The sequence below is a fragment of the Salvelinus fontinalis genome, chromosome 38 (genome assembly GCF_029448725.1).
Source record: "Salvelinus fontinalis isolate EN_2023a chromosome 38, ASM2944872v1, whole genome shotgun sequence".
Lineage (NCBI taxonomy): Eukaryota > Metazoa > Chordata > Actinopteri > Salmoniformes > Salmonidae > Salvelinus > Salvelinus fontinalis.
This window is the reverse complement of record NC_074702.1, coordinates 1686572-1712376: the sequence shown is the minus strand read 5'-3', so window position 1 is coordinate 1712376 and position 25805 is coordinate 1686572. Positions and strand designations below refer to the sequence as shown.

General features: G+C 45.3%; 1 protein-coding gene across 3 annotated transcripts in view; it reads left to right on the top strand.

The window, feature by feature from the left end:
• Window positions 1-25805, top strand: part of LOC129837175 (RNA-binding motif, single-stranded-interacting protein 3-like) — a 243559-nt gene that overhangs the window by 95329 nt on the left and 122425 nt on the right. For all 3 annotated transcript variants that reach the window (XM_055903097.1, XM_055903096.1, XM_055903098.1), the window contains exon 4: window positions 6744-6835. In XM_055903097.1, coding sequence (XP_055759072.1) covers window positions 6744-6835 — 92 coding nt within the window. The remainder of the gene's footprint in view (window positions 1-6743; window positions 6836-25805) is intronic.

Here is a 25805-nt window from a genome sequence, read left to right as displayed (position 1 = left end):
GTCTGACTGTTCCTACATGTAGGGTGGTCTGACTGTTCCTACATGTAGGGTGGTCTGACTGTTCCTACATGTAGGGTGACCTGACTGTTCCTACATGTAGGGTGGTCTGACTGTTCCTACATGTAGGGTGGCCTGACTGTTCCTACATGTAGGGTGGTCTGACTGTTCCTACATGTAGGGTGGTCTGACTGTAGGGTGGCCTGACTGTTCCTACATGTAGGGTGGCCTGACTGTTCCTACATGTAGGGTGGTCTGACTGTTCCTACATGTAGGGTGGTCTGACTGTTCCTACATGTAGGGTGGTCTGACTGTTCCTACATGCAGGGTGGCCTGACTGTAGGGTGGCCTGACTGTTCCTACATGTAGGGTGGCCTGACTGTTCCTACATGTAGGGTGGCCTGACTGTTCCTACATGTAGGGTGGCCTGACTGTTCCTACATGTAGGGTGGTCTGACTGTTCCTAAATGTAGGGTGGCCTGACTGTTCCTACATGTAGGGTGGCCTGACTGGAGGGTGGCCTGACTGTTCCTACATGTAGGGTGGCCTGACTGTTCCTACATGTAGGGTGGTCTGACTGTAGGGGGGTCTGACCGTTCCTACATGTAGGGTGGTCTGACTGTTCCTACATGTAGGGTGGTCTGACTGTTCCTACATGTAGGGTGGCCTGACTGTTCCTACATGTAGGGTGGCCTGACTGTTCCTACATGTAGGGTGGCCTGACTGTTCCTACATGTAGGGTGGTCTGACTGTTCCTACATGTATGGTGGCCTGACTGTTCCTACAAGTAGGGGGGCCTGACTGTTCCTACATGTAGGGTGGTCTGACTGTTCCTACATGTAGGGTGGTCTGACTGTTCCTACATGTAGGGTGGTCTGACTGTTCCTACATGTAGGGTGGTCTGACTGTAGGGTGGCCTGACTGTTCCTACATGTAGGGTGGTCTGACTGTTCCTACATGTAGGCTGGTCTGACTGTTCCTACATGTAGGGTGGTATGACTGTTCCTACATGTAGGGTGGTCTGACTGTTCCTACATGTAGGGTGGCCTGACTGTTCCTACATGTAGGGTGGCCTGACTGTTCCTACATGTAGGGTGGCCTGACTGTTCCTACATGTAGGGTGGCCTGACTGTTCCTACATGTAGGGTGGCCTGACTGTTCCTACATGTAGGGTGGCCTGACTGTTCCTACATGTAGGGTGGCCTGACTGTTCCTACATGTAGGGTGGTCTGACTGTTCCTACATGTAGGGTGGTCTGACTGTTCCTACATGTAGGGTGGTCTGACTGTTCCTACATGTAGGGTGGTCTGACTGTTCCTACATGTAGGGGGGCCTGACTGTTCCTACATGTATGGTGGCCTGACTGTTCCTACATGTATGGTGGCCTGACTGTTCCTACATGTAGGGTGGCCTGACTGTTCCTACATGCTTGTGTGTGTATCACAGGAGGTTGGTGCCACCTTAATGTGGGGAGGACGAGGCTCGTGGTAATGACTGGAGCGGAATCAGTGGAATGGTATCAAATACATCAAACACGTGGTTTCCAGGGTTTCTAGGTGTTTGATGCCGTTCCATTGACTGCGTTCCAGCCATTATTGTCAGCCGTCCTCCCGTCTCCTGTGTGTGAGTGTGTGTGTCTCTGTGTGTGTGTGTGTGTGTCTCTCTGTGTGTGTCTCTGTGTGTGTGTGTGTCTCTGTGTGTGTGTGTGTGTGTGTCTCTGTGTGTGTCTCTCTCTCTCTGTGTGTGTGTGTGTGTGTGTGTGTGTGTGTGTGTGTGTGTGTGTGTGTGTGTGTGTGTGTCTCTGTGTGTGTGTGTGTGTGTGTGTGTGTGTGTGTGTGTGTGTGTGTGTGTGTGTGTGTGTGTGTGTGTGTGTGTGTGTGTGTGTGTGTGTGTGTGTGTGTGTGTGTGTGTGTAACTCAGTTGGTAGAGCATGGCTGTGGGGTATTTTCCCACGGGGGACCAGTATGAACATGTAAACACTCACTTCTGTAAGTCGCTCTGGTTTAGAGCGCCTGCTGACGCACTAAAATGGAAATGTGTTGAGAGAGAGAGAGAGAGAGAGAGAGAGAGAGAGAGAGAGAGAGAGAGAGAGAGAGAGAGAGAGAGAGAGAGAGAGAGAGAGAGAGAGAGAGAGAGAGAGAGAGAGAGAGAGAGAGAGAGAGAGAGAGAGAGAGAGAGAGAGAGAGAGAGAGAGAGAGAGAGAGAGAGAGAGAGAGAGAGAGAGAGAGAGAGAGAGAGAGAGAGAGAGAGAGAGAATCTTAAGTATTTAAAGGACTTCCATTTCCTCCACAGCCACCATGCTTCCCTGGCTGTGTCCTTATGGTAGATAGGTACAATAACAACAAAAGCAGACATTGCTTGGAAATGTGTCCCTTTGAGCATGATGAATTTATTAATTACACTTTAAATGGTGTATCAATACACCCAGTCACTACACAGATACAGGCGTCCTTCCTAACTCAGTTACCGGAGAGGAAAGAAACCACTCAGGGATTTCACCATGAGGTCAGTGGTGACTTTAAAACAGTTAGTGATATCAGGCTGTGATATCAGAAAAACTAAGGATGAATCAACAGCATTGTATTTACTCTACAATATTTAACTTAATTTACAGAGTGGAGAGAAAGAAGCCTGTTCAGAATACCAATATTCCATTACACGCATCCTGTCTGCAACAAGGCACTAAAGTAATACTGCAAAAAATAGGGCAACGCAATTCACTTTTTGTCCTGAATACAAAAGTGTTTGGGGCAAATCTAATCTAATATACACGTTACTATGTACCACTTTCCATATTTTCAAACATAGTGGTGGCTGCATCAGGGCTTTCTCGTAATCATTAAGGACTGGGGAGATTTTCAGGATAAAAAAGAGAGGGAATAGAGCTAAGCACAGGTAAAATCCTAGAGGAAAACCTGGTTCAGTCTGCTTTCCACCAGATACTGGGAGATGAATTCACCTTTCAGCAGGACAATAACCTAAAACACAGGTAAAATCCTAGAGGAAAACCTGGTTCAGTCTGCTTTCCACCAGACACTGGGAGATGAATTCACCTTTCAGCAGGACAATAACCTAAAACACAAGGTCAAGTCTACACTGGAGTCGCTGACCAAGAAGACAGTGAATGTTTCTGATTGGCTGATTAAAGTGTTGACTTAAATCTGCTTGAGAATTTGTTTTAGATAATAATGGACAGTCCAGGTATGCCAAGCTCAGAGAGTCTGACCCAATAAGAATCACAGCTGAATACCTATCAAGGAATAGTAGTGGTTTATTTTTCATTACTTTCTAAGAAATGTTAGAATTTCTTTCCCCACTTAGCCATGGAATTCAGTCGTATGTCAATGATTTCCTCTCTCTCTCTCTTATACAAGACACACACACACACGCACGCGCGCGCACACGCACACGCACACGCACGCGCACGCACGCACACACACACACACACACACACAGAGACACACAAAGACAAAGACATGGAACACACACTCCAGTCCATGTCCACACACACTCCAGTCCATGCCCACACACACATGAACTGAGTTAGGGACAGAACTAGAGACTGAGAGATAGAGACTGAGAGATAGAGACAGAGTTAAAGACGGAGAGATAGAGACGGAGAGATAGAGACGGAGAGATAGAGACGGAGAGATAGAGACGGAGAGACTGAGAGTTAGAGACTGAGAGATAGAGACTGAGAGTTAGAGACTGAGAGTTAGAGACTGAGAGTTAGAGACTGAGAGTTAGAGACTGAGAGTTAGAGACTGAGAGTTAGAGACTGAGAGATAGAGACTGAGAGTTAGAGACTGAGAGTTAGAGACTGAAAGTTAGAGACTGAGAGATAGAGACTGAGAGTTAGAGACTGAGAGATAGAGACTGAGAGTTAGAGACTGAGACAGCTAGAGAGGAAAGAGAGGAAGTCTGACTGCTTCAGTTCTCATATCATACTGGAAACAGTCTGATCAGTGAAACACAGTTCACACAGAGAGGCAGCGTTAGAGTCAGACACAGCCAGGAGGACGTGCTCTAGTCCTCATAGTGAATACAATCTGCAGGAGACTACAGTAAAACTACAGATCCCACACAACCAGACCCCAGATCTCCCTGTGCTTTAGTCAGTCCCTCCAACATTACACGATGATGATAGTCATACTGTATGACGACGGTAGTGAGAGGAATGAGTTGGCTGATGTAGTGAGAGATCTCAGTTCTCACTGGACCTGTGACAGATCTACGGAAACATCTGTGTGTCTCTGCAATGTGGAGGATGTCAGGAACATATGGACCGACCCTCTGAGATACACCAAGCTCTTAAACAGCTGCACACACAATCTAAAACAGCTGCCCACTCTAGAGTCTAGTATGTGCTGTAATGTAGACACGCTCACTGCCTGCTAGACACGCTCACTGCCTGCTAGACACGCTCACTGCCTGCTAGACACGCTCACTGCCTGCTAGACACGCTCACTGCCTGCAAGACACGCTCACTGCCTGCTAGACACGCTCACTGCCTGCTAGACACGCTCACTGCCTGCTAGACACGCTCACTGCCTGCTAGACACGCTCACTGCCTGCTAGAAACACTCACTGCCTGCTAGACACGCTCGCTGCCTGCTAGACACGCTCGCTGCCTGCTAGACACGCTCGCTGCCTGCTAGACACGCTCGCTGCCTGCTAGACACGCTCGCTGCCTGCTAGACACGCTCGCTGCCTGCTAGACACGCTCGCTGCCTGCTAGACACGCTCGCTGCCTGCTAGACACGCTCGCTGCCTGCTAGACACGCTCGCTGCCTGCTAGACACGCTCGCTGCCTGCTAGACACGCTCGCTGCCTGCTAGACACGCTCGCTGCCTGCTAGACACGCTCGCTGCCTGCTAGACACGCTCACTGCCTGCTAGAAACGCTCACTGCCTGCTAGACACGCTCACTGCCTGCTAGACAGGCTCACTGCCTGCTAGACACGCTAGTATGTACCCAGTATGTTCTAGAACACATACTGTCTAGTATGTACCCAGTATGTTCTAGAACACATAGTCTAGTATGTTCCCAGTATGTTCTAGAACACATAGTCTAGTATGTTCCCAGTATGTTCTAGAACACATACAGTCTAGTATGTACCCAGTGTGTCGTAGAACACATACAGTCTAGTATGTACCCAGTATGTTCTAGAACACATACAGTCTAGTATGTACCCAGTATGTTCTAGAACACACACAGTCTAGTATATACCCAGTATGTTCTAGAACACACACAGTCTAGTATGTACCCAGTATGTTCTAGAACACATACAGTCTAGTATGTACCCAGTATGTTCTAGAACACATACAGTCTAGTATGTACCCAGTATGTTCTAGAACACATACTGTCTAGTATGTACCCAGTATGTTCTAGAACACATAGTCTAGTATATTCCCAGTATGTTCTAGAACACATAGTCTAGTATGTTCCCAGTATGTTCTAGAACACATACAGTCTAGTATGTACCCAGTGTGTCGTAGAACACATACAGTCTAGTATGTACCCAGTATGTTCTAGAACACATACAGTCTAGTATGTACCCAGTATGTTCTAGAACACATACAGTCTAGTATGTACCCAGTATGTTCTAGAACAAACACAGTCTAGTATGTACCCAGTATGTTCTAGAACATATACAGTCTATTATGTACCCAGTATGTTCTAGAACACATACTGTCTAGTATGTACCCAGTATGTTCTAGAACACATACAGTCTAGTATGTACCCAGTATGTTCTAGAACACATACAGTCTAGTATGTACCCAGTATGTTCTAGAACACATACTGTCTAGTATGTACCCAGTATGTTCTAGAACACATACAGTCTAGTATGTACCCAGTATGTTCTAGAACACACACAGTCTAGTATATACCCAGTATGTTCTAGAACACACACAGTCTAGTATGTACCCAGTATGTTCTAGAACACATACAGTCTAGTATGTACCCAGTATGTTCTAGAACACATACTGTCTAGTATGTACCCAGTATGTTCTAGAACACATACAGTCTAGTATGTACCCAGTATGTTCTAGAACACACACAGTCTAGTATATAAACAGTATGTTCTAGAACACACACAGTCTAGTATATACCCAGTATGTTCTAGAATACACACAGTCTAGTATGTACCCAGTATGTTCTAGAACACACACAGTCTAGTATATACCCAGTATGTTCTAGAACACACACAGTCTAGTATGTACCCAGTATGTTCTAGAACACACACAGTCTAGTATATACCCAGTATGTTCTAGAACACACACAGTCTAGTATGTACCCAGTATGTTCTAGAACACACACATTCTAGTATATACCCAGTATGTTCTAGAACACACACAGTCTAGTATATACCCAGTATGTTCTAGAACACATACAGTCTAGTATGTACCCAGTATGTTCTAGAACACACACATTCTAGTATATACCCAGTATGTTCTAGAACACACACATTCTAGTATATACCCAGTATGTTCTAGAACACACACATTCTAGTATATACCCAGTATGTTCTAGAACATGTACTGTTGAACAGTTGAACTCCTAGACGGATCAAAAGGGAAACCACAGAGCAGGCAGCATCCTGTTCCACAGGAAATTGTTGACAGCCATAAACAGCAAACAAAATAGTTGTTTCCTGTTCCTCCCCTGGATTTAACTGGATTAACACACTGTATTTGAAAGTTGGACTGTTGCTCATGTGACCCTCTGTGTCTCTCCCTCTGCAGGATATGGCTTTGTGGACTTTGACAGCTCGACAGCAGCCCAGAAAGCTGTAGCCTCTCTAAAGGCCAGCGGAGTCCAGGCACAGATGGCCAAGGTACAGGTACTCACTGTGATGAGGATGATGTACAGGTACTCACTGTGATGAGGATGATGGTGATGTACAGGTACTCACTGTGATGAGGATGATGTACAGGTACTCACTGTGATGAGGATGAGGGTGATGTACAGGTACTCACTGTGATGAGGATGATGGTGATGTACAGGTACTCACTGTGATGAGGATGATGGTGATGTACAGGTACTCACTGTGATGAGGATGATGATGATGATGTACAGGTACTCACTGTGATGAGGATGATGATGATGATGTACAGGTACTCACTGTGATGAGGATGAGGGTGATGTACAGGTACTCACTGTGATGAGGATGAGGGTGATGTTCAGGTACTCACTGTGATGAGGGTGATGTACAGGTACTCACTGTAATGAGGACGACGATGATGGTGATGTACAGGTACTCACTGTGATGAGGATGGTGATGATGTTCAGGTACTCACTGTGATGAGGATGAGGGTGATGTACAGGTACTCACTGTGATGAGGATGATGATGATGATGTACAGGTACTCACTGTGATGAGGATGGTGATGTACAGGTACTCACTGTGATGAGGATGAGGATGATGTACAGGTACTCACTGTGATGAGGATGATGATGATGTACAGGTACTCACTGTGATGAGGATGATGATGCTGGTGATGTACAGGTACACACGGTGATGAGGATGGTGATGATGTGCAGGTACTCACTGTGATGAGGATGAGGGTGATGTACAGGTACTCACTGTGATGAGGATGAGGTACATGTACTCACTGTGATGAGGATGGTGATGTACAGGTACTCACTGTGATGAGGATGAGGATGATGTACAGGTACTCACTGTGATGAGGATGAGGGTGATGTACAGGTACTCACTGTGATGAGGGTGAGGTACATGTACTCACTGTGATGAGGATGGTGGTGATGTACAGGTACTCACTGTGATGAGGATGATGGCGATGTTGATGTTCAGGTACTCACTGTGATGAGGATGATGATGCTGGTGATGTACAGGTACTCACTGTGATGAGGATGATAGTGATGTTCAGGTACTCACTGTGATGAGGATGATGATGATGATGATGATGATGATGATGATGATGATGATGATGATGTACAGGTACTCACTGTGATGAGGATGATGGTGATGATGGTCTCCTCCTTTCTTCTCCCCTTCCCTCCACTCCTCTCCTGTCTCCTCTCTCCTCTCCTCTCCTCTCCTCTCCTCTCCTCTCCTCTCCTCTCCTCTTTTCTCCTCACCTATCCTCTTTTCTCCTCTCCTCCTCACCCCTCTCCTCTCTCTTCCTCCCAGGTTATGAGACTATAGACTGTAATGGTGATTAGGGGTGCAGGTTGAAGGCTCCTCTTAGATTAGATCCCTATACACTAGTATTACTCATTAAACATGCCCTGCAGTCTCTCTCTCTCTCTCTCTCTCTCTCTCTCTCTCTCTCTCTCTCTCTCTCCGCTCTCTCTCTCTCTCTCCTCTCTCTCTCTCTCTCTCTCTCTCTCGTCTCTCTCTCTCTCTCTCTCTCTCCTCTCTCTCTCTCCTCTCTCTCTCTCTCTCTCTCTCTCTCTCTCTCTCTCTCTCTCTCTCTCTCTCTCTCTCTCTCTCTCTCTCTCTCTCTCTCTCTCTCTCTCTCCCTCTCTGTTCCCTCCTCCACCCTTATCTCTTTGCTATCAGTGAGCATAGTGATTCAACTACTCCGACTATCTTCTGTTGATTTGAAGGGATGTACTGGATGGTTATTAGTGTCTGTGACCTCTGTGTCTCCACAGCATGTGTTGCTCTGCCTGCCACAGAGTCATTAGCAACAGCGCTGAGGACAGAGAGAGGGGAGAGGAGAGAGAGGGGAGGAGAGGAGAGAGAGAGGAGGAGGAGAGGAGAGAGAGGGGAGGAGAGGAGAGAGAGAGGAGGAGGAGAGAGAGAGGAGGAGGAGAGAGAGAGGAGAGAGAGAGCGAGAGAGAGAGAGAGAGAGAGGAGGAGGTGGGGGGAGAGGAGGAGGAGGGGAGTGGGAGGAGGAGAGAGAGAGAGAGGGGAGGAGATGAGAGGGAAGAGAATGGAGAGGAGAAGAGGAGGAGGGGGGTACGGGCTCCAGCACACTAATTACTGACCTGACCTTGACCAGGGTCGCCTGTCTGCGACCCCTTGGACCTGTTCCTCTCTAGGTTTCCATCAGTAGGACCTGCCCGTTCCTGTTCCTCTCTAGGTTTCCATCAGTAGTACCTGCCCGTTCCTGTTACTCTCTAGGTTTCCATCAGTAGTACCGGCCCGTTCCTGTTCCTCTCTAGGTTTCCATCAGTAGTACCTGCCCGTTCCTGTTCTTCTCTAGGTTTCCATCAGTAGTACCTGCCCGTTCCTGTTCCTCTCTAGGTTTCCATCAGTAGTACCTGCCCGTTCCTGTTCCTCTCTAGGTTTCCATCAGTAGTACCTGCCCGTTCCTGTTCCTCTCTAGGTTTCCATCAGTAGTACCTGCCCGTTCCTGTTCCTCTCTAGGTTTCCATCAGTAGTACCTGCCCGTTCCTGTTCCTCTCTAGGTTTCCATCAGTAGTACCTGCCCGTTCCTGTTCCTCTCTAGGTTTCCATCAGTAGTACCTGCCCGTTCCTGTTCCTCTCTAGGTTTCCATCAGTAGTACCTGCCCGTTCCTGTTCCTCTCTAGGTTTCCATCAGTAGTACCTGCCCGTTCCTGTTCCTCTCTAGGTTTCCATCAGTAGTACCTGCCCGTTCCTGTTCCTCTCTAGGTTTCCATCAGTAGTACCTGCCCGTTCCTGTTCCTCTCTAGGTTTCCATCAGTAGTACCTGCCCGTAGGGATATTATCAGCATTACCTGTCCATCACATCCTTTTGTCTTTGTCTCAGCCCTTCATTCGCTGTTGACAACATCATGGCCGACATTCACCCAGAACTGCTCTGTGTTGTGTTGCCAGATTTTGGTGTGAAGTGTGGTGTGGTCTCTGATTGATTGAAAACAGATCCCTCGTCTTTTATAGTGTGGTGGATTGACTGGGTGATGACTGTTTAGTGATGACTGTTTAGTTATGGCTGTTTAGTGATGGCTGATCAGTAATGGCTGTTTAGTGATGGCTGTTTCTGATGGTTGTTTAGAGATGGTTGTTTAGTGATGGTTGTTTAGTGATGAATGTTTAGTTATGGCTGTTTAGTGATGGCTGTTTAGTAATGGCTGATCAGTAATGGCTGTTTAGTGATGGCTGTTTAGTGATGGCTGTTTGTGATGGTTGTTTAGAGATGGTTGTTTAGTGATGGCTGTTTGTGATGGTTGTTTAGAGATGGTTGTTTGTGATGGTTGTTTAGAGATGGTTGTTTAGTGATGGCTGTTTAGTGATGGCTGTTTAGTGATGGCTGTTTGTGATGGTTGTTTAGAGATGGCTGTTTAGTGATGTTTGTTTACTGATGGCTGTTCAGTAATGGCTGTTCAGTAATGGCTGTTTAGTGATGGCTGTTTAGTGATGGCTGTTTGTGATGGTTGTTTAGTGATGTCTATTTTGAGATGGCTGTTTAGAGATGGCTGTTTAGATATGGCTCATTAGTGATGGCTGGAGTTAGTGATGGCTGAAATTAGTGATGGCTGGAGTTAGTGATGGCTGAAATTAGTGGTGGCTGTTTAGGATGGCTGGAGTTAGTGATGGCTGGAGTTAGTGATGGCTGAAATTAGTGATGGCTGTTTAGGATGGCTGGAGTTAGTGAATGCTGGAGTTAGTGATGGCTGTTTAGAGTTGGCAGTTTAGTGATGGCTGGAGTTAGTGATGAGTGTTTAGAGATGGCTGTTGAAATATGGCTGTTAGTGATGACTGGAGTTAGTGATGGCTGAAATTAGTGATGGCTGTTTAGGATGGCTGGAGTTAGTGAATGCTGGCGTTAGTGATGGCTGTTTAAATATGGCTGTTAGTGATGGCTGGAGTTAGTGATGGCTGTTTAGTTATGGCTGTTTAGTAATGGTTGTTTAGTGATGGCTGTTTAGTGATGGCTGGAGTTAGTAATGGCTGAAGTTAGTGATGATGAAGTTAGTGATGGCTGTTTAGAATGGCTGGAGTTAGTGATGGCTGGAGTTAGTGATGGCTGGAGTTAGTGATGGCTGGAGTTAGTGATGGCTGGAGTTAGTGATGGCTGTTTATGTCACGCCCTGAGCTTAGAGAGCCTTTATATTTCTCTACTTGGTTAGGTCAGGGTGTGATTTGGGTGGGCATTCTAGTTTGTCTATTTCTTTGTTGGCCGGGTATGGTTCCCAATCAGAGGCAGCTGTCTATCAGTGTCTCTGATTGGGGATCATACTTAGGCAGCACTTTTTTCCCACCTTAGTTTGTGGGATCTTGATTTTGTTAGATGCTGTGTAGCCTGCAGAACTTTACATTCGTTTATCTTTTGTTGGTTTTTTGTTGGTCATCAAAATAAAGTAAGATGTTCGCCTACCACGCTGCACCTTGGTCTCATTCCAACAACGGACGTAACAGTTTAGTGATGGCTGGAGTTAGTGATGGATATTATGGGGAAAAAATAGTACAGGACTCTCTCTCTCTCTCTCTCTCTCTCTCTCTCTCTCTCTCTCTCTCTCTCTCACTCACTCACTCACTCACTCACTCACTCACTCACTCTCTCTGTCTCTCTGTCTCTCTGTCTCTCTGTCTCTCTGTCTCTTTCTCTCTCTGTTTACAACCCAACCTCAGGGAATACAGCCCACAGAATGCTTTCCTTTCTGGACGTTTACATGTATAGTTGTACCAGTTTAACACTTATCTCTCCACTGTAGCTGGCTGTTTACATGTATAGTTGTACCAGTTTAACCCTTATCTCTACACTGTAGCTGGCCGTTTACATGTATAGTTGTACCAGTTTAACCCTTATCTCTACACTGTAGCTGGCTGTTTACATGTATAGTTGTACCAGTTTAACCCTTATCTCTCCACTGTAGCTGGCCCCGTCCAGGTCATGTGTTCTATCTTCATGTCTGATGGCCAGAGGTAAATGGACAGGTGAAATTTAAATAATGGGAGAAGATGGGGTTTGTGTGCTTCAGAGGGGAGGACAGGCCCCAATGGAATTATGGGTAATGTAGTCTGAATGAGAGTAACTCCAAGCCTCCAGATCTCAGTGGGCCTGCATTAGCAGCTGTGTGGGGAGAGGAGAGGGCTTTTAGCGGGGACCACTCAGACACAGCCTCTCAAACCAGCCTCATTCAATCAGCCCAGTGAGGAAACCCAGGGACCTATGAATGGGTTGGGCTGGGCCTGGAGAAGAGCAGACAGAGAGAGGACTAAGAGCCCTCAGAAAACTGCCTGACAACCATCATCCATCAAGGCCTCAGACGACAAAGGACTCCCAAGGGGCCTGAGTAGGGATGGCCTGGGGGAGAGGAAGACGGGACAGAAAGACAGCCAGTCAGACAGACAGAGACAGAGAGACAGAGTCAGACAGACAGAGACAGAAAGACAGCCAGTCAGACAGACAGAGACAGAGAGACAGCCAGAGTCAGACAGACAGAGACAGAAAGCCAGAGTCAGACAGACAGAGACAGAAAGACAGCCAGTCAGGAAGACTGAAACAGAAAGAAAGCCAGAGTCAGTCTGTCTGTCTGTCTGTCTGTCTGTCTGTCTGTCTGTCTGTCTGTCTGCCTGTGCCTGAAACACACGTCCCTGTATGTATCCAATCCCCCTGACACATTATGTCCCTCAGCCTGTCTGACATCACTCCAGTCCCCTATCAGTCATGTTAATAGATTGGTGTGGTCACAGCTCATTGCAGCGCTGCATTAAAGGGATGGTGTGGTCACAGCTCATTGCAGCGCTGCATTAAAGGGATGGTGTGGTCACAGCTCATTGCAGCGCTGCATTAAAGGGATGGTGTGGTCACAGCTCATTGCAGGGCTGCATTAAAGGGATGGTGTGGTCACAGCTCATTGCAGCGCTGCATTAAAGGGATGGTGTGGTCACAGATCATTGCAGGGCTGCATTAAAGGGATGGTGTCGTCACAGCTCATTGTAGGGCTGCATTAAAGGGATGGTGTGTTCACAGCTCATTGTATCGCTGCATTAAAGGGATGGTGTGGTCACAGCTCATTGCAGGGCTGTATTAGAGGGATGGTGTGGTCACAGCTCATTGCAGGGCTGCATTAAAGGGATGGTGTGGTCACAGCTCATTGCAGGGCTGCATTAAAGGGATGGTGTGGTCACAGCTCATTGCAGGGCTGCATTAAAGGGATGGTGTGGTCACAGCTCATTGCAGGGCTGCATTAAAGGGATGGTGTGGTCACAGCTCATTGCAGCGCTGCATTAAAGGGATGGTGTGGTCACAGCTCATTGCAGCGCTGCATTAAAGAGATGGTGTGGTCACAGCTCATTGCAGGGCTGCATTAAAGGGATGGTGTGGTCACAGCTCATTGCAGGGCTGCATTAAAGAGATGGAGTGGTCACAGCTCATTGCAGGGCTGCATTAAAGAGATGGTGTGGTCACAGCTCATTGCAGCGCTGCATTAAAGAGATGGTGTGGTCACAGCTCATTAAAGCGCTGCATTAAAGAGATGGTGTGGTCACAGCTCATTGCAGGGCTGCATTAAAGAGATGGTGTGGTCACAGCTCATTAAAGCGCTGCATTAAAGGGTTGATTTAGTAACAACACATGTGTAATGATACCTGGGTTTACCCTGTAACACAAGGCTTGGTAATGATACCTGTGTTTACCCAGTAACACCAGGCACGGTAATGACAGAGTAATGATACCTGGGTTTACCCAGTAACATAAGGCTTGGTAATGATACCTGTGTTTACCCAGTAACACCAGGCACGGTAATGATACCTCTGTTTACCCAGTAACACCAGCATGGTAATGATACCTGTGTTTACCCAGTAACACCAGGCTTGGTAATGATACCTGTGTTTACCCAGTAACACCAGGCTTGGTAATGATACCTGTGTTTACCCAGTAACACCAGGCTTGGTAACGATACCTATGTTTACCCAGTAACACCAGGCTTGGTAATGATACCTGTGTTTACCCAGTAACACAAGGCACGGTAATGATACCTCTGTTAACCCAGTAACACCAGCATGGTAATGATACCTGTGTTTACCCAGTAACACCAGGCTTGGTAATGATACCTCTGTTTACCCAGTAACACCAGACACGGTAATGATACCTCTGTTTACCCAGTAACACCAGGCTTGGTAATGATACCTGTGTTTACCCAGTAACACCTGGCTTGGTAATGATACCTGTGTTTACCCAGTAACACCAGACTTGGTAATGATACCTCTGTTTACCCAGTAACACCAGGCAAGGTAATGACAGAGTAATGATACCTGTGTTTACCCAGTAACACCAGGCATGGTAATGATAGAGTAATGATACCTGTGTTTACCCAGTAACACCAGACTTGGTAATGATACCTATGTTTACCCAGTAACACCAGGCATGGTAATGATACCTACGTTTACCCAGTAACACCAGGCTTGGTAATGCTACCTGTGTTTACCCAGTAACACCAGGCACGGTAATGACAGAGTAATGATACCTGTGTTTACCCAGTAACACAAGGCTTGGTAATGATACCTGTGTTTACCCAGTAACACCAGGCACTGTAATGATACCTGTGTTTACCCAGTAACACCAGCATGGTAATGATACCTGTGTTTACCCAGTAACACCAGGCTTGGTAATGATACCTGTGTTTAGCCAGTAACACAAGGCATGGTAATGATACCTATGTTTACCCAGTAACACCAGGCACGGTAATGATACCTCTGTTTACCCAGTAACACCAGCATGGTAATGATACCTGTGTTTACCCAGTAACACCAGGCTTGGTAATGATACCTGTGTTTACCCAGTAACACCAGGCTTGGTAATGATACCTGTGTTTACCCAGTAACACCAGGCTTGGTAATGATACCTGTGTTTACCCAGTAACACCAGGCTTGGTAATGATACCTGTGTTTACCCAGTAACACAAGGCATGGTAATGACACCTCTGTTTACCCAGTAACACCAGGCATGGTAATGATACCTGTGTTTACCCAGTAACACCAGGCTTGGTAATGATACCTATGTTTACCCAGTAGCACCAGGCTTGGTAATGATATCTATGTTTACCCAGTAACACCAGACTTGGTAATGATACCTATATTTACCAATTAACACCAGGCGTGGTAATGATATCTATGTTTACCCAGTAACACCAGGCACGGTAATGACAGAGTAATGATACCTGTGTTTACCCAGTAACACCAGACTTGGTAATGATACCTATGTTTGCCCAGTAACACCAGACTTGGTAATGATACCTATGTTTACCCAGTAACACCAGACTTGGTAATGATACCTATATTTACCAATTAACACCAGGCGTGGTAATGATATCTATGTTTACCCAGTAACACCAGGCACGGTAATGACAGAGTAATGATACCTGTGTTTACCCAGTAACACCAGACTTGGTAATGATACCTGTGTTTACCCAGTAACACCAGGCATGGTAATGATACCTACGTTTACCCAGTAAAACCAGGCATGGTAATGATACCTGTGTTTACCCAGTAACACCAGGCTTGGCAATGATACCTGTGTTTACCCAGTAACACCAGGCTTGGTAATGATATCTATGTTTACCCAGTAACACCAGGCACGGTAATGACAGAGTAATGATAGCTGTTTTTACCCAGTAACACCAGGCATGGTAATGATATCTGTGTTTACCCAGTAACAACAGGCATGGTAATGATTCCTACATTTACCCAGTAACACCAGGCACGGTAATGATATCTGTGTTTACCCAGTAACACCAGGCAAGGTAATGATACCTGTGTTTACCCAGTAGCACCAGGCATGGTAATGATACCTATGTTTACCCAGTAGCACCAGGCATGGTAATGATACCTATGTTTACCCAGTAACACCAGGCACTGTAATGACAGAGTAATGATACCTGTGTTTACCCAGTAACACCAGGCATGGTAATGATACCTGTGTTTACCCAGTTACACCAGGCTGGGTAATGAAACCTATGTTTACCCAGTAACACCAGGCACGGTAATGATACCTGTGTTTACCCAGTAACATCAGGCATGGTAATGATACCTATGTTTACCCAGTAACACCAGGCACGGTAATGATACCTGTGTTTACCCAGTAACATCAGGCTTGGTAATGATACCTGTGTTTACCCAGTAACACCAGGCATGGTAATGATACCTATTTTTACCCAGTAACACCAGGCTTGGTAATGATACCTACATTTACCCAGTAACACCAGGCTTGGTAATGATACCTGGGTTTACCCAGAAACACCAGGCACGGTAATGATACCTACGTTTACCCAGTAGCACCAGGCCTGGTAATGATACCTATGTTTACCCAGTAACACCAGCATGGTAATGATACCTGTGTTTACCCAGTAACACCAGGCATGGTAATGATACCTATGTTTACCCAGTAACACCAGGCACGGTAATGATACCTGTGTTTACCCAGTAACATCAGGCATGGTAATGATACCTATGTTTACCCAGTAACATCAGGCACGGTAATGATACCTATGTTTACCCAGTAACACCAGGCACGGTAATGATACCTGTGTTTACCCAGTAACATCAGGCATGGTAATGATACCTGTGTTTACCCAGTAACACCAGGCATGGTAATGATACCTATATTTACCCAGTAACACCAGGCTTGGTAATGATACCTACATTTACCCAGTAACACCAGGCTTGGTAATGATACCTGTGTTTACCCAGTAACACCAGGCACGGTAATGATACCTACGTTTACCCAGTAGCACCAGGCTAGGTAATGATACCTATGTTTACCCAGTAACACCAGGCATGGTAATGATACCTGTGTTTACCCAGTAACACCAGGCATGGTACTGATACCTCTGTTTACCCAGTAACACCAGGCTTGGTAATGATACCTCTGTTTACCCAGTAACACCAGGCTTTGTAATGATACCTGTGTTTACCCAGTAACACCAGGCATGGTAATGATACCTGTGTTTACCCAGTAGCACCAGGCTTGGTAATGATACCTATATTTACCCAGTAACACCAGGCACGGTAATGGCATAGTAATGATACCTATGTTTACCCAGTAGCACCAGGCATAGTAATGATACCTATATTTACCCAGTAACACCAGGCATGGTAATTATACCTGTGTTTACCCAGTAACACCAGGCATGGTAATGATACCTATGTTTACCCAGTAACACCAGGCTTGGTAATGATACCTATATTTACCCAGTAACACCAGACTTGGTAATGATACCTGTGTTTACCCAGTAACACCAGGCATGGTAATGATACCTATGTTTCCCCAGTAACACCAGGCTTGGTAATGATACCTATGTTTACCCAGTAACACCAGGCTTGGTAATGACAGAGTAATGATACCTGTTTTTACCCAGTAACACCAGGCATGGTAATGATACCTGTGTTTACCCAGTAACACCAGGCATGGTAATGATACCTATGTTTACCCAGTAACACCAGGCTTGGTAATGATACCTATGTTTACCCAGTAACACCAGGCATGGTAATGATACCTATGTTTACCCAGTAACACCAGGCATGGTAATGATACCTACGTTTACACAGTAACACCAGGCTTGGTAATGATACCTGTGTTTACCCAGTAACACCAGGCTTGGTAATGATACCTGTGTTTACCCAGTAACACCAGGCATGGTAATGATACCTACATTTACCCAGTAACACCAGGCTTGGTAATGATACCTGTGTTTACCCAGTAACACCAGCATGGTAATGATACCTGTGTTTACCCAGTAACACCAGGCTTGGTAATGGTACCTGTGTTTACCCAGTAACACCATGCACGGTAATGATACCTGTGTTTACCCAGTAACACCAGGCATGGTAATGATACCTGTGTTTACCCAGTAACACTAGGCTTGGTAATGATACCTGTGTTTACCCAGTAACACCAGGCATGGTAATGATACCTGTGTTTACCCAGTAACACCAGGCTTGGTAATGACAGAGTAATGATACCTGTTTTTACCCAGTAACACCAGGCATGGTAATGATACCTGTGTTTACCCAGTAACACCAGGCATGGTAATGATACCTATGTTTACCCAGTAACACCAGGCTTGGTAATGATACCTATGTTTACCCAGTAACACCAGGCATGGTAATGATACCTATGTTTACCCAGTAACACCAGGCATGGTAATGATACCTACGTTTACACAGTAACACCAGGCTTGGTAATGATACCTGTGTTTACCCAGTAACACCAGGCTTGGTAATGATACCTGTGTTTACCCAGTAACACCAGGCATGGTAATGATACCTACATTTACCCAGTAACACCAGGCTTGGTAATGATACCTGTGTTTACCCAGTAACACCAGGCACGGTATTGATACCTACGTTTACCCAGTAGCACCAGGCTAGGTAATGATACCTATGTTTACCCAGTAACACCAGCATGGTAATGATACCTGTGTTTACCCAGTAACACCAGGCTTGGTAATGGTACCTGTGTTTACCCAGTAACACCATGCACGGTAATGATACCTGTGTTTACCCAGTAACACCAGGCATGGTAATGATACCTGTGTTTACCCAGTAACACTAGGCTTGGTAATGATACCTGTGTTTACCCAGTAACACCAGGCATGGTAATGATACCTCTGTTTACTCAGTAACACCAGGCTTGGTAATGATACCTGTGTTTACCCAGTAACACCAGGCATGGTAATGATACCTCTGTTTACCCAGTAACACCAGGCTTGGTAATGATACCTGTGTTTACCCAGTAACGCCAGGCATGGTAATGATACCTCTGTTTACCCAGTAACACCAGGCTTGGTAATGATACCTATATTTACCAAGTAACACCAGACTTGGTAATGATACCTATATTTACCCAGTAACACCAGGCTTGGTAATGGTACCTGTGTTTACCTAGTAACACCAGGCTTGGTAATGGTACCTGTGTTTACCTAGTAACACCAGGCTTGGTAATGATACCTGTGTTTACCCAGTAACACCAGGCTTGATAATGATACCTATATTTACCCAGTAACACCAGGCATGGTAATGATATCTGTGTTTACCCAGTAACACCAGACTTGGTAATGATACCTGTGTTTACCCAGTAACACCAGGCATGGTAATGATATCTGTGTTTACCCAGTAACACCAGACTTGGTAATGATACCTATGTTTACCCAGTAGCACCAGGCTTGGTAATGATATCTGTGTTTACCCAGTAACACCAGGCATGGTAATGATACCTGTGTTTACCCAGTAGCACCAGGCACTGCAATGATACCTGTGTTTACCCAGTAACACCAGGCATGGTAATGATACCTGTGTTTACCCAGTAACACCAGGCATGGTAATGACAGAGTAATGATACCTGTGTTTACCCAGTAACACCAGGCATGGTAATGATACCTGTGTTTAACCAGTAACACTAGGCTTGGTAATGATACCTACATTTACCCAGTAACACCAGGCTTGGTAATGATACCTGTGTTTACCCAGTAACACCAGGCACGGTAATGATACCTGTGTTTACCCAGTAACATCAGGCATGGTAATGATACCTGTGTTTACCCAGTAACACCAGGCATGGTAATGATACCTATATTTACCCAGTAACACCAGGCTTGGTAATGATACCTACATTTACCCAGTAACACCAGGCTTGGTAATGATACCTGTGTTTACCCAGTAACACCAGGCACGGTAATGATACCTGTGTTTACCCAGTAACATCAGGCATGGTAATGATACCTGTGTTTACCCAGTAACACCAGGCATGGTAATGATACCTACATTTACCCAGTAACACCAGGCTTGGTAATGATACCTGTGTTTACCCAGTAACACCAGGCACGGTAATGATACCTACGTTTACCCAGTAGCACCAGGCTAGGTAATGATACCTATGTTTACCCAGTAACACCAGGCATGGTAATGATACCTGTGTTTACCCAGTAACACCAGGCATGGTACTGATACCTCTGTTTACCCAGTAACACCAGGCTTGGTAATGATACCTCTGTTTACCCAGTAACACCAGGCTTTGTAATGATACCTGTGTTTACCCAGTAACACCAGGCATGGTAATGATACCTGTGTTTACCCAGTAGCACCAGGCTTGGTAATGATACCTATATTTACCCAGTAACACCAGGCACGGTAATGGCATAGTAATGATACCTATGTTTACCCAGTAGCACCAGGCATAGTAATGATACCTATATTTACCCAGTAACACCAGGCATGGTAATGATACCTGTGTTTACCCAGTAACACCAGGCATGGTAATGATACCTATGTTTACCCAGTAACACCAGGCTTGGTAATGATACCTATATTTACCCAGTAACACCAGACTTGGTAATGATACCTGTGTTTACCCAGTAACACCAGGCATGGTAATGATACCTATGTTTCCCCAGTAACACCAGGCTTGGTAATGATACCTATGTTTACCCAGTAACACCAGGCTTGGTAATGACAGAGTAATGATACCTGTTTTTACCCAGTAACACCAGGCATGGTAATGATACCTGTGTTTACCCAGTAACACCAGGCATGGTAATGATACCTATGTTTACCCAGTAACACCAGGCTTGGTAATGATACCTATGTTTACCCAGTAACACCAGGCATGGTAATGATACCTATGTTTACCCAGTAACACCAGGCATGGTAATGATACCTACGTTTACACAGTAACACCAGGCTTGGTAATGATACCTGTGTTTACCCAGTAACACCAGGCTTGGTAATGATACCTGTGTTTACCCAGTAACACCAGGCATGGTAATGATACCTACATTTACCCAGTAACACCAGGCTTGGTAATGATACCTGTGTTTACCCAGTAACACCAGGCACGGTATTGATACCTACGTTTACCCAGTAGCACCAGGCTAGGTAATGATACCTATGTTTACCCAGTAACACCAGCATGGTAATGATACCTGTGTTTACCCAGTAACACCAGGCTTGGTAATGGTACCTGTGTTTACCCAGTAACACCATGCACGGTAATGATACCTGTGTTTACCCAGTAACACCAGGCATGGTAATGATACCTGTGTTTACCCAGTAACACTAGGCTTGGTAATGATACCTGTGTTTACCCAGTAACACCAGGCATGGTAATGATACCTGTGTTTACCCAGTAACACCAGGCTTGGTAATGACAGAGTAATGATACCTGTTTTTACCCAGTAACACCAGGCATGGTAATGATACCTGTGTTTACCCAGTAACACCAGGCATGGTAATGATACCTATGTTTACCCAGTAACACCAGGCTTGGTAATGATACCTATGTTTACCCAGTAACACCAGGCATGGTAATGATACCTATGTTTACCCAGTAACACCAGGCATGGTAATGATACCTACGTTTACACAGTAACACCAGGCTTGGTAATGATACCTGTGTTTACCCAGTAACACCAGGCTTGGTAATGATACCTGTGTTTACCCAGTAACACCAGGCATGGTAATGATACCTACATTTACCCAGTAACACCAGGCTTGGTAATGATACCTGTGTTTACCCAGTAACACCAGGCACGGTATTGATACCTACGTTTACCCAGTAGCACCAGGCTAGGTAATGATACCTATGTTTACCCAGTAACACCAGCATGGTAATGATACCTGTGTTTACCCAGTAACACCAGGCTTGGTAATGGTACCTGTGTTTACCCAGTAACACCATGCACGGTAATGATACCTGTGTTTACCCAGTAACACCAGGCATGGTAATGATACCTGTGTTTACCCAGTAACACTAGGCTTGGTAATGATACCTGTGTTTACCCAGTAACACAAGGCATGGTAATGATACCTCTGTTTACTCAGTAACACCAGGCTTGGTAATGATACCTGTGTTTACCCAGTAACACTAGGCTTGGTAATGATACCTGTGTTTACCCAGTAACACCAGACTTGGTAATGATACCTATATTTACCCAGTAACACCAGGCTTGGTAATGGTACCTGTGTTTACCTAGTAACACCAGGCTTGGTAATGATACCTATGTTTACCCAGTAGCACCAGGCTTGGTAATGATATCTATGTTTACCCAGTAACACTAGGCATGGTAATGATACCTGTGTTTACCCAGTAACACCAGGCTTGATAATGATACCTATATTTACCCAGTAACACCAGGCATGGTAATGATATCTGTGTTTACCCAGTAACACCAGACTTGGTAATGATACCTGTGTTTACCCAGTAACACCAGGCATGGTAATGATATCTGTGTTTACCCAGTAACACCAGACTTGGTAATGATACCTATATTTACCCAGTAGCACCAGGCTTGGTAATGATATCTGTGTTTACCCAGTAACACCAGGCATGGTAATGATACCTGTGTTTACCCAGTAGCACCAGGCACTGCAATGATACCTGTGTTTACCCAGTAACACCAGGCATGGTAATGATACCTGTGTTTACCCAGTAACACCAGGCATGGTAATGACAGAGTAATGATACCTGTGTTTACCCAGTAACACCAGGCATGGTAATGATACCTGTGTTTAACCAGTAACACTAGGCTTGGTAATGATACCTGTGTTTACCCAGTAACACCAGGCTTGGTAATGATACCTGTGTTTACCCAGTAACACCAGGCATGGTAATGATACCTACGTTTACACAGTAACACCAGGCTTGGTAATGATACCTGTGTTTACCCAGTAACACCAGGCTTGGTAATGATACCTATATTTACCCAGTAACACCAGACTTGGTAATGATACCTGTGTTTACCCAGTAACACCAGGCATGGTAATGATACCTATGTTTCCCCAGTAACACCAGGCTTGGTAATGATACCTATGTTTACCCAGTAACACCAGGCTTGGTAATGACAGAGTAATGATACCTGTTTTTACCCAGTAACACCAGGCATGGTAATGATACCTGTGTTTACCCAGTAACACCAGGCATGGTAATGATACCTATGTTTACCCAGTAACACCAGGCTTGGTAATGATACCTATGTTTACCCAGTAACACCAGGCATGGTAATGGTACCTGTGTTTACCCAGTAACACCATGCACGGTAATGATACCTGTGTTTACCCAGTAACACCAGGCATGGTAATGATACCTGTGTTTACCCAGTAACACTAGGCTTGGTAATGATACCTGTGTTTACCCAGTAACACCAGGCATGGTAATGATACCTCTGTTTACTCAGTAACACCAGGCTTGGTAATGATACCTGTGTTTACCCAGTAACACCAGGCATGGTAATGATACCTCTGTTTACCCAGTAACACCAGGCTTGGTAATGATACCTGTGTTTACCCAGTAACGCCAGGCATGGTAATGATACCTCTGTTTACCCAGTAACACCAGGCTTGGTAATGATACCTATATTTACCAAGTAACACCAGACTTGGTAATGATACCTATATTTACCCAGTAACACCAGGCTTGGTAATGGTACCTGTGTTTACCTAGTAACACCAGGCTTGGTAATGGTACCTGTGTTTACCTAGTAACACCAGGCTTGGTAATGATACCTGTGTTTACCCAGTAACACCAGGCTTGATAATGATACCTATATTTACCCAGTAACACCAGGCATGGTAATGATATCTGTGTTTACCCAGTAACACCAGACTTGGTAATGATACCTGTGTTTACCCAGTAACACCAGGCATGGTAATGATATCTGTGTTTACCCAGTAACACCAGACTTGGTAATGATACCTATGTTTACCCAGTAGCACCAGGCTTGGTAATGATATCTGTGTTTACCCAGTAACACCAGGCTTGATAATGATACCTATATTTACCCAGTAACACCAGGCACTGCAATGATACCTGTGTTTACCCAGTAACACCAGGCATGGTAATGATACCTGTGTTTACCCAGTAACACCAGGCATGGTAATGACAGAGTAATGATACCTGTGTTTACCCAGTAACACCAGGCATGGTAATGATACCTGTGTTTAACCAGTAACACTAGGCTTGGTAATGATACCTACATTTACCCAGTAACACCAGGCTTGGTAATGATACCTGTGTTTACCCAGTAACACCAGGCACGGTAATGATACCTGTGTTTACCCAGTAACATCAGGCATGGTAATGATACCTGTGTTTACCCAGTAACACCAGGCATGGTAATGATACCTATATTTACCCAGTAACACCAGGCTTGGTAATGATACCTACATTTACCCAGTAACACCAGGCTTGGTAATGATACCTGTGTTTACCCAGTAACACCAGGCACGGTAATGATACCTGTGTTTACCCAGTAACATCAGGCATGGTAATGATACCTGTGTTTACCCAGTAACACCAGGCATGGTAATGATACCTACATTTACCCAGTAACACCAGGCTTGGTAATGATACCTGTGTTTACCCAGTAACACCAGGCACGGTAATGATACCTACGTTTACCCAGTAGCACCAGGCTAGGTAATGATACCTATGTTTACCCAGTAACACCAGGCATGGTAATGATACCTGTGTTTACCCAGTAACACCAGGCATGGTACTGATACCTCTGTTTACCCAGTAACACCAGGCTTGGTAATGATACCTCTGTTTACCCAGTAACACCAGGCTTTGTAATGATACCTGTGTTTACCCAGTAACACCAGGCATGGTAATGATACCTGTGTTTACCCAGTAGCACCAGGCTTGGTAATGATACCTATATTTACCCAGTAACACCAGGCACGGTAATGGCATAGTAATGATACCTATGTTTACCCAGTAGCACCAGGCATAGTAATGATACCTATATTTACCCAGTAACACCAGGCATGGTAATGATACCTGTGTTTACCCAGTAACACCAGGCATGGTAATGATACCTATGTTTACCCAGTAACACCAGGCTTGGTAATGATACCTATATTTACCCAGTAACACCAGACTTGGTAATGATACCTGTGTTTACCCAGTAACACCAGGCATGGTAATGATACCTATGTTTCCCCAGTAACACCAGGCTTGGTAATGATACCTATGTTTACCCAGTAACACCAGGCTTGGTAATGACAGAGTAATGATACCTGTTTTTACCCAGTAACACCAGGCATGGTAATGATACCTGTGTTTACCCAGTAACACCAGGCATGGTAATGATACCTATGTTTACCCAGTAACACCAGGCTTGGTAATGATACCTATGTTTACCCAGTAACACCAGGCATGGTAATGATACCTATGTTTACCCAGTAACACCAGGCATGGTAATGATACCTACGTTTACACAGTAACACCAGGCTTGGTAATGATACCTGTGTTTACCCAGTAACACCAGGCTTGGTAATGATACCTGTGTTTACCCAGTAACACCAGGCATGGTAATGATACCTACATTTACCCAGTAACACCAGGCTTGGTAATGATACCTGTGTTTACCCAGTAACACCAGGCACGGTATTGATACCTACGTTTACCCAGTAGCACCAGGCTAGGTAATGATACCTATGTTTACCCAGTAACACCAGCATGGTAATGATACCTGTGTTTACCCAGTAACACCAGGCTTGGTAATGGTACCTGTGTTTACCCAGTAACACCATGCACGGTAATGATACCTGTGTTTACCCAGTAACACCAGGCATGGTAATGATACCTGTGTTTACCCAGTAACACTAGGCTTGGTAATGATACCTGTGTTTACCCAGTAACACCAGGCATGGTAATGATACCTGTGTTTACCCAGTAACACCAGGCTTGGTAATGACAGAGTAATGATACCTGTTTTTACCCAGTAACACCAGGCATGGTAATGATACCTGTGTTTACCCAGTAACACCAGGCATGGTAATGATACCTATGTTTACCCAGTAACACCAGGCTTGGTAATGATACCTATGTTTACCCAGTAACACCAGGCATGGTAATGATACCTATGTTTACCCAGTAACACCAGGCATGGTAATGATACCTACGTTTACACAGT